The 12,242-nt window shown below is 39.2% G+C and overlaps 5 protein-coding genes across 5 annotated transcripts; 2 read left to right on the top strand and 3 right to left on the bottom strand.

The window, feature by feature from the left end:
- Positions 1-194: 194 nt before the first annotated feature.
- I206_107809 (uncharacterized protein) lies at positions 195-2,528 on the bottom strand (the record flags this gene model as incomplete). The annotated part of the gene is made up of 6 exons (XM_019157853.1): positions 195-372; positions 432-1,039; positions 1,127-1,232; positions 1,284-1,651; positions 1,714-2,025; positions 2,121-2,528. The coding sequence occupies 6 exons, from the start codon at positions 2,526-2,528 to the stop codon at positions 195-197; spliced, it is 1,980 nt and encodes a 659-aa protein (XP_019009493.1).
- A 402-nt stretch (positions 2,529-2,930) lies between these two features.
- On the top strand, positions 2,931-4,455 carry I206_107808 (uncharacterized protein; the record flags this gene model as incomplete). The annotated part of the gene is made up of 5 exons (XM_019157852.1): positions 2,931-3,062; positions 3,142-3,250; positions 3,320-3,567; positions 3,639-3,800; positions 3,871-4,455. The coding sequence occupies 5 exons, from the start codon at positions 2,931-2,933 to the stop codon at positions 4,453-4,455; spliced, it is 1,236 nt and encodes a 411-aa protein (XP_019009492.1).
- A 378-nt stretch (positions 4,456-4,833) lies between these two features.
- On the bottom strand, positions 4,834-5,443 carry I206_107807 (uncharacterized protein; the record flags this gene model as incomplete). The annotated part of the gene is made up of 3 exons (XM_019157851.2): positions 4,834-4,893; positions 4,969-5,136; positions 5,225-5,443. The coding sequence occupies 3 exons, from the start codon at positions 5,441-5,443 to the stop codon at positions 4,834-4,836; spliced, it is 447 nt and encodes a 148-aa protein (XP_019009491.2).
- A 1,125-nt stretch (positions 5,444-6,568) lies between these two features.
- I206_107806 (uncharacterized protein) lies at positions 6,569-9,791 on the bottom strand (the record flags this gene model as incomplete). The annotated part of the gene is made up of 2 exons (XM_019157850.1): positions 6,569-8,589; positions 8,672-9,791. 2 exons carry the CDS (start codon positions 9,789-9,791, stop codon positions 6,569-6,571), a joined length of 3,141 nt encoding a protein of 1,046 aa, XP_019009490.1.
- A 1,494-nt stretch (positions 9,792-11,285) lies between these two features.
- Positions 11,286-11,907, top strand: I206_107805 (uncharacterized protein; the record flags this gene model as incomplete). Its single annotated transcript, XM_019157849.1, has 2 exons — positions 11,286-11,606; positions 11,671-11,907. 2 exons carry the CDS (start codon positions 11,286-11,288, stop codon positions 11,905-11,907), a joined length of 558 nt encoding a protein of 185 aa, XP_019009489.1.
- Positions 11,908-12,242: the final 335 nt, after the last annotated feature.

The following is a 12,242-nucleotide window of genomic DNA, read 5'->3' as shown; positions in this document are numbered from 1 at the left end:
GAGGAGTGAAAGATGTAAATAAACTTCCCAAGTGGCACTGCTGCTTCATGTCATAACGTTTACGTTGCAGTTCAGTGAGCGTAGTAATTTTCAACATGAGCATGAGATACAAACTAGTACATAGCATTCAGAGATACAACGAAATCCACCCGACTCAATATCAAAAATTTTATCAATACATATAACAACGTGATTTATTCCCTTCTTATCCTCTTAGACCTCCTTGGACTAGTCGCATCCGGATCTATCACCTGACCTTCTTTAGCTGCATTATTCGCCTCTCCTTGCACAATCCCATTGCTAGATTCAGCAGGAGCATCGTTGAGCTCCACCTCTTCTCGATGAGAGTAATTTCGTAGTTCGTCACTAGCTCTATCATCAGACCTCAACATCTCTTTATAAGGTAAATAGATCGGGTGAGTGTCACTTACTCTGACGATTCTCCTAAAACTTCATCCACTCGAAGAGAGTCTGAAGTGGAATCGCCATGATTCAGTTCACGTACTTGCGCATTAATTACATCATTCACTTGACTATCTTCATTTCGACCTTGCTTGGAAGTATCATCATCTTCTCCTATTTCCGCATTATCACTATCTTCCTCCTGATCGGCGATTATTTCATCAGTAAATTGCGGATAATCAATAGTAATTTTCCTAGCTTTTCTGACTTGTCCATCCAACTTTTGCTTTTTACTCTTATTACCTTGCCTCCTGACTACACCTGTAGCGTTTACCTTTTTTCCATGATTTTCTTCGAAACCTTCGACCAGTCCAGCCTCATTCTCTTGTGTCTGATCTTGATTGTTGAGCTCGAGTCCAGTTCGTTTGGGATTTGAATCTCCATCCTCGACTTCACTCCTTTCTCTCCTTGTTCTCAAAGTATGATTTACCCCTCTGTCAACATACTTATCAACTTGATCTTCTAATATCTTACCATCCATTCCTAATTTACTTCGATTCCTTTTAAAATGTTCGTGCCATGCTGAAGGGGGATGTCGGTTTGCCGTATGATACCAAGGTGAAGACGGTCGAAAAGACTATAATTCGTTTTTTTTGGTATATTAGGTCAAATCACATTCTATCATTCAAGCAAGTCGAGTTGGAGATCTGAAGGACAAACTCACCTCAAGTTCAAGGTACAAACTTTTTGTTGTCCTTCCTACATTATCTGGTTTATTATAAGCAAGCCAACGAGCTAAGAAATCTCTATCTGAAGGTGTAAATTCCGTCCTGTACCAAAAACATCAATATCCTATCTTTTCGCTGATAATCAGCACTTACCTAATCCCACTTCGTTGTTTGATAAATTGACTACCTTCTAAATGGGTTTTATTTCTACCAAGTCCTCCAGAAAATGACGGAGGTTTTGTCCGATTCATCTTTAAAGGCTTTAAACCTCCTTTCCATTCAGATATAGGTTTTAATCTAGATCTTTGGCTCTTTGAGTTTTCAGTCATCGTTTTAGACTTCAGTTTAGCTTGAAATTCATTTTCGAAAGCTTTAATCTGATTTTCAACCCATTCCGAAGTATACCATTTGATATTATCATATTTTGTATTTTTTGGAGGTGATTTCAAATAAGGATGTGAAGGAGGTACAATGCATATATCAGCATCATTGCTGGAAGGTACAATCATAGCTCCGTGTGACTAATTAGTATTTTGTCAACATTCCTTTCGAATTACAGCTATAGGGGATTAAGAAAACGTACTTCAAGATCAATCATTATAGCTTTTCGCTTATTAATTCCTTCTTCTCCTTCACCAAGTTTTGTTACCGTAACTTTCATTCCTAAACCTTTATCATTCAAAAAAATTGGTTGTCTTTTATCTGTTTTTTCAACTTTTTTTGAAAAATAACATTTTGATAAATACGTATAAGGTAAAATTATACATAGACGATTTTTTACATGTCCTAATTTTCGCAAATATTTTGATCGTTCAGAAGAAAGATGTGAAGGATGAGGATTTATCAAAATAATATCGGTTACTTCAATATCATCCGTTATAGTACCTTGCATTTTCTGAAAAGTCAAATCAGCATGTGCGGATATTGTCTATTAAATAATTTTGAAACTGCCAATGGTCAACTAGTTGAACAAATGACCATCTGACTCACCTCTATGCGTTTTGACACATGAGCAATCATTTCAACACCAATACTTTCATCTAAATACCATTCTACTTCATCCCATGGAAAAGGTTCTTTAGGTTTTAACCATTTTTCACCTAATTCATTGAAAAGTAAACCGTCATTCTCGTCCTCTTTTCCAGATCCCATCTCTGATTCATCATCCTCTTGACCTACTTCGGGAAAATCATTTCCATCGTCATTAGGAGAATCAGTTGAATTGGAAGAATCAGAAGATATTGATTTTTCAAATGAAAGTTGATTTTCGGTTAATAGTTGTTCAGAAGTTCTGGCTTTTGCTTTAACAGCTGCTATTCTACTTGATCTTTTCCTTTGTACTGGTCTTAGAGCCGATTGATCCATTGCAGAACTTGGAGTTGGTGATATAATTTTCATCTTCACCTTCTTGTGACATTACGATTGACTAATGTTCTCAAAACCGGAATCAAGATCAGTCGCGTCGCGTTTGATTTTCTTCACTAGATCCAAGAATATGCCTTATTGATATGTTGACTAGAGCATCAACTTGTGCACACTTGATATGTCAGTGAAAGATATGATGCATATGAAAGAGAACGTATGCATAATTCGTATTGTACAAAGTGTTCACAAATGGTATGAGTTCAAGGGGGTTAGGGATTATGGAATTAGTTTAATGTGGCAGGTGAGTATGGTACTCGGTTATATAATGATTATGGTTATCTTTCTAACCGAAATAATCACCCTACCTATTTGTTGTTGTTGTTGCTCTTTATCACAATATAGTCAAGTAATGAGAGCTTAGGAGTTGTATATATCATGCTAATAACAAACACACCAATCTTCTCTCAATCACCCATAACCGATGACGATAGACCTTCACTATTCGATTTACTAGCTCAAGATCAATTGAGAGATTTATTCCATCCTGTAGTCCGATATGTTTTGTCTGTACGTTCGCTTTACACATGGACCGAAACGTTCGATCTTATTAATGTCCTTAAATTCAAGACTGACATTAATGACATAGTATTTTGCTCAACGTTATCCGAGATATCTCCTTCGAGTTTTGAATCACCATGAAGAGTTCTTTGCAGCTTTATTACTCATTCTTGAAAGACATCATCTCAAGAAACACAGTGCGTGATTAAAAATTATACTGCCCAGTAAAGTCCACATATATGCTGAATATTCCCATAATCTGGTAGACGCATCGATAGCGGAACATTTTTATGGTCTAAGATTGACTCCAACATCAGCGATTCCAACTCCAAGATTGAATACCTTGAGTCCGCCAAAACGGAGCTCATTGTCGAGAAAACAAAGATGGGGTATGTTATTGGTTTTAGTTGGCTTACCATATTTACGAGCTAGGGCGCAAGATTATTTTGAGAGTCTAGGGGGAGGAGACGTAAATGAACGAAATGAAGAAGATCGTGGAATCGCAATTACAAGAGTAATTTGAAAATATTATATCTTTTGTTATAAAAAAGCTAATTGAAATCTCCAATTTACTTTTTTACTTAGACGCAAAAAGCTTTCAAGGTTCTATATCCTTATCTTAGCTTAGGACTTGATTTGACTTTCTTAGGATATGATTTGGCTTTCTTATTTGAGAAGATCAATTATCCAAGACCTTGGCATAAGTGGCTAGGATTGAAAGTAATTAGAAAAGGTCCAGAGGATGAGGTGAGTGACGATATCATCGCCCGACTCCTTTGCCCAAACATGCTAATCAGCCTGTTAATATGTGATATAGATCGAATCATCGGGGATAATATCCAAGCTACCCCCACTACTTCCACCGTTACTACTACTGCTCAAACTTTCTCAATGGTGGTATTCACCTTCTTCACCTCGATCTCACCCTTCTTTGACAGCAAACACAAATAGCACAGCATCGACGCATGCAGCGATCTTACCTCCTCGTCCACTTAGAATTCTACCTAATGCAGTTATCTTACCGCCTACTCCCCCGCTCACTCCTGTAGAAGAACAAGGATCACCTTTAGACCGATCATCAACGGCAGAAAGGAGCACGGGCAGGTATACAATCAGTGAAGAGAATTATGGAGATTGTCCTTTGTGCGGGAAAAAATGGCAAAACCCCGCTGTTCTGCCCAGTGGGTGGGTCGTATGTTGGAGATGCGGATGGGATGCCATTGAAGGTGAAGAAGAGGAAGAACCAGAAGACGAGAGTGTAGGCGAGAAAGGTACAACTGTTGGAGAAGAACGGACAGAAGAAGAGACAAGAGTGAGCGTAAAGAAGAAGGGGAGAAGAGGAAGATGTCCTTTCACTGGGGTGGAAGTTGGTCCTGGAGAATTGAGGAGGGTTTTAGTGTGATTTTACGGTCTGATACATCTTAGTACGGAGATTTGGCTGTAATTATATTGCTGTATGTAAGTGATCGACGGGTTTACAAACAACGGATCAAATGCTAATGGAACTGAATAGGTTGTTAAATTAGATAAAAATGCATCATGGTACCCAATGAAGAATGAAAATCAAAACATCAACCAAAACAAAATTTGAGTATAGTAAAAGACGATTGACCCCAAAAAGACAGAAGAAACACTCAAAATTACAAATGTAGATTCACGTATATGAGTCATGCGGTCGGTTTGGATCTACATCTGACACACAGGAAAGAGAACAATCACACCACACATTGAATGAAAATCCGAAATCCAGTTTAGTCCAGGCTACATGCTAGGAAGTAGCTTATTCGGAGTCTGAAATAACCGGGGAGGAAAATTTAACAGAAGTACGTCTGAAGGAGATCTAAGTTATATCAAGTCAGCCTTAAAAACACAATAATACTTGAGCAATCATTGGAATAATTGATACTGTACCTACCTTCCAATCTTCACCTTCATTATCAAAGAAAATCAATTTAACAAATTCAAATCTTTCATCATTTTTTAAAGCATTTAATAAATCTTCAGAATCTCGAGGTGTTGAAGTTAAATTTCTGCCATTAAGTCTAATATTACCTCCTGACCAAAGATCAATAATACTATGAGACTATAAATTATCGATTCTTACAAATTAACAACTTTCATACATACATCTAATTACAGTAGATAGATGTTTTAAAAATTGAATAACTTACATCTTGATTTACAAATTTATCTAAAATATCATCTGCTAATCTACTATATGTACTTGAATTAGAAGATGTAGATGTATTTGAAGAATTTGAAAAAGATCGAAGTGATTTTAAAAGTTGAAATTCTGGAATATTCGTAATTTTTGAATCTTCAATATTCGTTAATGGTTTTAAAGTTGGTCTAATTGGTCGATGAAACTCAACACGATATTCTGAAGACATAATGATGATAACTTAAAGAGATGATGATGATTAGAGATAGAATGATTGAATAAGTTGAATGAGCAAAAAGAAATTAGAAATTTGTTTGATGAGGACAAAAACAGTTCGAATCTCTTTCAATTATCATGACTTTATATATCTTTTCAATAGCTACAAGTTTAGTTGACAGATAGAATTAACTGATATCTTCGGTCATCTTTCGATCCCAGATTGATCTCATGATCTTCTCTACAGCTGATTGATTATGGGAAAATATTTCATCTTCAAACCCTTTTCCTCAATCACAAAGCGGATTTCGGAGTTGATTTGACTGTTCCACTAATAATCGAAATGACAGTCATGAAGTAAATAAAGCAGTCATGGGTGGTAACGAGAGTAAATAGAGGAAACATATGTTGGGCAAATCATCCGATATTCAACTCAACTAAATTCATGATGCATGGAACGGATACTTGGGGTGAGGAGAGTACCTGTTTGATTGGTATTTCATGTACCTTGTGATTTACTGATTGATCCCTGAAGTTATTGGTTATTGAGAAAGTCGTTCCTCATTATTGAAAGAATATGTGGCTTGAGAACCCCATCACAAAATAACGATGTTAATGATGATTTAATAGCCCGATTGGATCGATCAAATAGTAGAATATAATTCCCATGGTAAAGGGGAGTAAGGGCAGCACGAAAGGCCGCTTCTCAGATATTATCACACCTTTCGGTTCATTCATGTGATTTTTCACAATATGATCATTTTTAATGATCTGATCTAGTCGACCTTGTTCCCGCTTCGGATGTGTATGAGGGTATCGTACCTTTTCCAATTGAATGATAACAAACAAGTGAAAAATATCCGATCAACGAAAGGAATTCAAAGGAAGTTCGTTTGTGTGTGTGTGTAATGTCGATCACGGAGTATATGAGGAAGAAATTAATACCGATATTATCGGATCATCAACTCAGCATAACTCTGCTCAAATCCATTCAACTGAAGAATACTCTGTGTCAATTCCCATCTTTTAAGTTTCAAGCCCTCGCCACTTCTTGTTCGTCTTACGAACACATCACTGTACAATAAAAATGCATGGTATATACAAAACAGATTTTCATCCTTCAATAATCGATTGTCAATCATAGATCATTCAGAAACCTTTTATCGTCTTCTTTCAAACTCAGAGTCCAGCCTTCATTGACGATGTCCGATATTTGTTGAGTTTGGTGATCTTCGTATGAGATAATACTTCCTTCAGTCGTATAACTCTGTCCACTGACATTCCTTTTCTCCATTACTAATACTGTCTTTTCGCCTCCAGAAAAATCTGAAGTCTTTCTATCATTTTTCATCGAAGACTTACTGGTAGACAGATTTTTTCTACCGAACTCATCTATCTCGTATTGATCAGATGAACTTCCAAGTGAAGATGTTCGACTTGTATATGGTAATGGTGATAATTGCATAGAATTTGTTGAATTTAATTCAGGTAAAAGTGAACTCATTGTACTTTCGGATCTCTTCATTGATATTTGATTATCAGTAAGTCGTGGCTGATCACATTGCTCTGTACTACTCCCTAGCTCGATGGATTGTAAACTCATACAAAGTATTTTCACTTTTTCTTTCAACTTATTATTTTCTACAAACAATCGATCATTATCCGTTTTGAGAAGTTGATTGTCATTTTTAGATTGACTCAGAGCATTTAAGATGGTATCCACCTCTAGAGCATGTCTACTTTTCATATTCTTCAACTTCTCTTCATACTCCACTATCAATTGTTGAATTTTGACTCCTTGATTGCCGTTTGATAGCTTGTCGTCCTCGGCTTCACCGTCACTCTGAAGCGAAGTAGGTACGGTAGATACGTTGGATATAATCGATCCAACGGTTCGTGTTGTTTGTCTGGAAGTCGATCTTGAGGGGGAATCACTTGAATTATCATCGGTAATTGCAGTATTGACAGCTGATTTGTTAAGAAAGCTTGCTCTTCTAGCGATTTCTGGGCTTATCCTATTGCTCACGAAAGTTCCCTTTTTTATTTCGCTAGGTGGCAGAGGGATCAGAGCTAGGTGTACAATCTTGACTGGAGTTCCCGCTGCGTCCAAAATACGCGATTGGTTGGTCAATACACTTCGTCTAGGAGAAGAAGATTGATCTTTAGACCATATCGATCCTGCCACGAGGGAATGTCTAGCTTGATGTCCTGTGGCTCGGTAGGATGAGCCTAAATCCATCGAAGATCTAGTTCGCATTTTGTCCTCAGCTCTCATCCGGTTTAACGAAGTATTCAGAAGATGATCGGTATCTACTTGACATTCTTGGCCGTCAAATTTTGTTCGATGTGGCAGATTAGTAGATTGAGCTAGTCTTTCTAACCTTTCTATTGTCTTTTGCTCTACTTCCTCTTGTGTTGTTGCAACTGATTCTTTTCGGCTAGCTCGCTTGTCCGCTGACCACCAGCCCGGACCTTGAGTAGCTTCAATATGATCAACCAAATTCTTGCTTGATGCGTATGTTGATAAGTCTGTGTGCGATTTCGATTTGGACCGAGGTAGAGTATATATAGTCCTGGAGGAAGAAGATGATGTCATATGGCTTCTGTCCGTGCTAGTTGCTGATCCTTCTAAGTTCGTATGACTTGTATTGTGGTTCTTTGTCACACCGAAGGTACCGGTCTGGCTTGGTTGGGTCGCTGATATTGCCATGGACACTGCAGATTCCGATGCACTCAGGACATCTTTCCGACCACCGATCCCTGACGCGGAAGGTGATGAAGTGAGGTTCTGCTGAATAGGCGGATCAGGCAGTGGCATATGTTGATATCGTAGGCCGTCGGAGGGTATGAGTGGCGAACCGTCAGGTAGTGGACAAGGTGACCGACCAGGATCTAAAATCGATCTATCGTCTTGAGCAGGCGAGAATATCGACATTTTGGTCGTTTGAGGAACATGTAGTCCATTCGATCGAGTCGATGGGGTATGTAATGGCCGAGGAAGTGGGGATGGTGAATCGAAAGTCGCCGATAAGGAAGTGACAGTCTGACTCTCGATCAAAGGTGGACCTGTAGGAACGAATGGGATAGGTATTGATGAAGCCGTAGATTTGGGTGTTGCTGCTGGATCGAACGTCGATGCTATGGAGGACGGCCGATGCACTATTCAACCGTGAGCAGACATCAGTATTTCACCTTGTCCGCCAATTTGAGTCAATATTCGATCAGAGCTTTTTTGACATACCGAATGAAAATCTTGAAGCATCTTGACAATCTTTCATCGTACTAGCTTTCATACTGATCAGACTTTGCCTCTGCCTCAATTTATCCTCAACACATTTGGCTTGTATGTCACTGCTTGATCGATCCTCCATCCTTTTTACGGGTATTCTCTTGATAGTTCGTTCATCGTACCTCTCTGTAGTGGAAATGGAGTCTGCCATAGTTCTCTCTCTGGCTTGTCGCGAAGCTTCTAATCGTGAACCGATATCCTCTTTTTTATCTCCTAATAATTCAGTAGAAGGTTTATGAACTGTAAATTTGTTTCTCCAATTTCTCGTTACAGGCATACCTGCTTGCATCTTGTTCACAGGTGGAACAGGGAAGGGTTTAGCCTCAATTTGAGTTGCTTTATTTTCGGAATTATTGAACAGTGACCATCTTCTTGAAGAATCTACATTATCTTTATCGAAAGTGCTAGATTTACTTCCTGATCTTTCCCTTTTTCTCAGACTGCCTGTCAACTTGGGAACTATAAGGTCGAGAGATAGTCTTCTTGATAATTTTCTTCTCAGAGTATTTTCACTATCCTCATTCGAGTGATCTTTTTCAACAGTTTCAGCAACGTGAACATATGAGTCGAATATGGATGTAGAGCTGGCGTTAATATGATATAGAGGATGAACGGCGTTATTACCTGGACTGGGTAGAGTACTATGTTGGGGCTTGAATGTTTTGGTTGAAGTAGTTGAATCCGGAATATGAATTGCAGAAGCTAAAGTTGGCATTTCTCTGGATACTTGTGCTTGTAGCGTATGACTTGTATAGCTGACTCCTACGTTTTCTTTGTGAATTTCCGCTTTGAGACGGAACGAAGCTGTAGATTGACTAGGTGAAGGTATTGCTCGAGATAGAGATATAGCACTTGCGTTGCGAATTGAAGGAAGTCCATCGTATGTCGGATGTGCAGGAGAATTATCTTGAGGTTGAAAATAGGCGATGACATGTAATTCATTATCTTCGACTGAGGTAGTAGTGGTGGAGTGAAAGAAGGAGGAGATCGACCGGAATTTCTGACGATGCAGGGCAGTAGACCCTTTGTTGTCGGATACTACAGATGGACGGGTGAACATCGATGGCGCCATTGTGATTTAATGCTAGTCAGTAAAGATTGCCCGAGATGATTTCCGCGTAGGGAATGAATAGAGGACCTAGCAGCCTTGATCTTAAATTGCGAGTAGATGGGCTGTACGTATAACGTATCGACTTATGTACGAGATCGATGATAAATGGATTGTTGTGGAAATGTATACGGTCCTGAAGCGATATCGGTGAAAAAAGAGGAATGACTGCTTTGATAATCTGAGAAAACATCGTCGAAGATGGCCTTGCGAATATGTTAGGCCCAATCGAGATAATTTACAGGACACGGAGATGGAAATATACTGAAGAAGGAGGGTCAGACAAATCTGAAACCGGACTGTGGACTATAAGTGATACCCATTCAAATATCAGCCGTGAGCTATTTTATGAATAACGCCACTAGCCAGAGAAGGGGTAAACAAACTATTAGATTCATGCCATATGAACTCACCTTCGTATTTATAATATCAAATGCGTTTGTCTCATCCTATCCCTGTGTATTCTGACAGAAGCTTGATCGTAGCGAGAATCCTCGGTTTTGGGGCCACTACTCGAATGACTCAATGAGGTTTGAGTGGTTGGTTGATGGTTTATGATTCTGGATAATTCTCCTTGTAACGTATCAAATGATTTCCGAGTGGGTTCTGATTGTTTCCCTGTGTATATCTTCTTTCGATCCATTTCATTCAAGCTATTCATTGTAATATCATTGGAAGACATATTTGGTTCTTGATCGTTTATTTTGCCAAGTAAGATCCGAATTGCTTCTTCTTCTTCTCTTTTATACCTATTTCGATCGTATCAGAGGGTTATCAGCCAGATGATCATTATGAAAATGCCAATATAATCGTGACACAGGAATGATGGGGATGGAATATAAGTTATCTTCAGAGAGTGAGGTTTTTTTAGATTCAACAAGGGAGCAATTATATCCTCCACATGTCATGAACAATCAACAAAACCTAAGTCTAGTTTAAAAAGCTTTAAAGAGCACGCATGGTCCTTTTTTTCCCCACTTTGTACGTCGACAAGATATATGCTGAAATTAGCGCGCTTGGGAGGACTCAAAGGAGGTGTTCTCAAAAGGGGGGCAGGGCACCGTATATCAGCTCAATACTTCATACGTCATTATCAATGATATGCACATTCACCACAAATCAAGTTAGTCCTCCCATCGAACGATATTTTGCCATCCATTATTGACGTTGAGCGTTTCGCTATGTAAGGGAGTTGAGTAAGAACTTTTGGGGTTCAATGGAAGCTGAAATTTTCAGGGGTCCAGGCTCTTTAGCCCACCATAGATTTCCTTTGATAAAAGGTCAAAGGAAAGATTGACAAGAAGACCGCAGGAATTTGCAAAGGAAGGCCACAGTCGCTATTGAGGTAGCCTAACAACATAAATACCTAGGGGTCTTACCAATGCAGCTCCACATGAATTAACATTAGTACAATAAATTTTCGCCACTACACCGTTTAATTCAAAGCAATTGAAAGCTATGTCCCCACCCCCCTCCACCCCAGCCCAAGAAGACAACCAGGTCCAAGATTCTAAAGGGACACACTCGAAGCCCACCAAATGGGCCATTCCTTCTTCCCCGAATGGGACCAGATCAGGTCCCCAAACTTGGATGCAACAAGCTAGAAGCTTGCAACGTAGAACCGAGGATATCACCAACGCCGTCAGCAACAGCATCTATTCAACCTTCGTACCCAAGGTTCAGAGAAAGGTTGAGCAGACAGGCAAAAAATGGCATAATAGTAGATGTGACGAGTCTGGGGGATACAAACCTCTTCATTGTGGGAGACTTATTGAAACGGTGAATGAGCCCTCAAATTCCCATAAAAGGTAGTCAAGCTGATGTCCACTACTGCTTACATCAGTCCGGAAGCGACGGTGCTGATTCAAATGAAGCGTTCTCCTGGACAAGCGAAAGTGCAATGAAACAGGTTCAGGAATGCGGCAAGCCAGTTTGTATGATCAAATCCGATACTTGCACTAACGGAAATCGCTGTGCATCTCTTTTCTGTAAGGAGCACATGTGTGGTGGATGTCAAACGAATGGTAAGGAATATGATCCTGCTTACACTGAAGGAGATGATGATTTCGAAGCGTGTTAAGTCAGAGGCAGACTGTCTGACAGAGTGAACTTGTATAAATCACGTTGCTCATGTCTATATTAGCTATGCATACAGATGCAATATAATTGCAAGGCGGACAACTCGAAAGAATGCCAAAAATGGTCTGAGCCGTGTCACATACATCCACCTGGATTACCGGCCCGATCAAGCGGTTATTCACTCGTCATAGTCATTTCAAGCGACGCGAATTATAACAGCGTTTACATTATTATGACTCGGATCAAGTTGAGATTCTTATTCACTTTTTTATTGAATAGATACATTGAAAAGTTTCAATTGAGGACAATCAATCTTGGTATATATGCTAACGATTT

The sequence above is a fragment of the Kwoniella pini genome, chromosome 11 (genome assembly GCF_000512605.2).
Source record: "Kwoniella pini CBS 10737 chromosome 11, complete sequence".
NCBI classification, from domain to species: domain Eukaryota; kingdom Fungi; phylum Basidiomycota; class Tremellomycetes; order Tremellales; family Cryptococcaceae; genus Kwoniella; species Kwoniella pini.
Note: the sequence above shows the minus strand (reverse complement) of the source record. Positions and strands in the feature narration are given on the sequence as shown.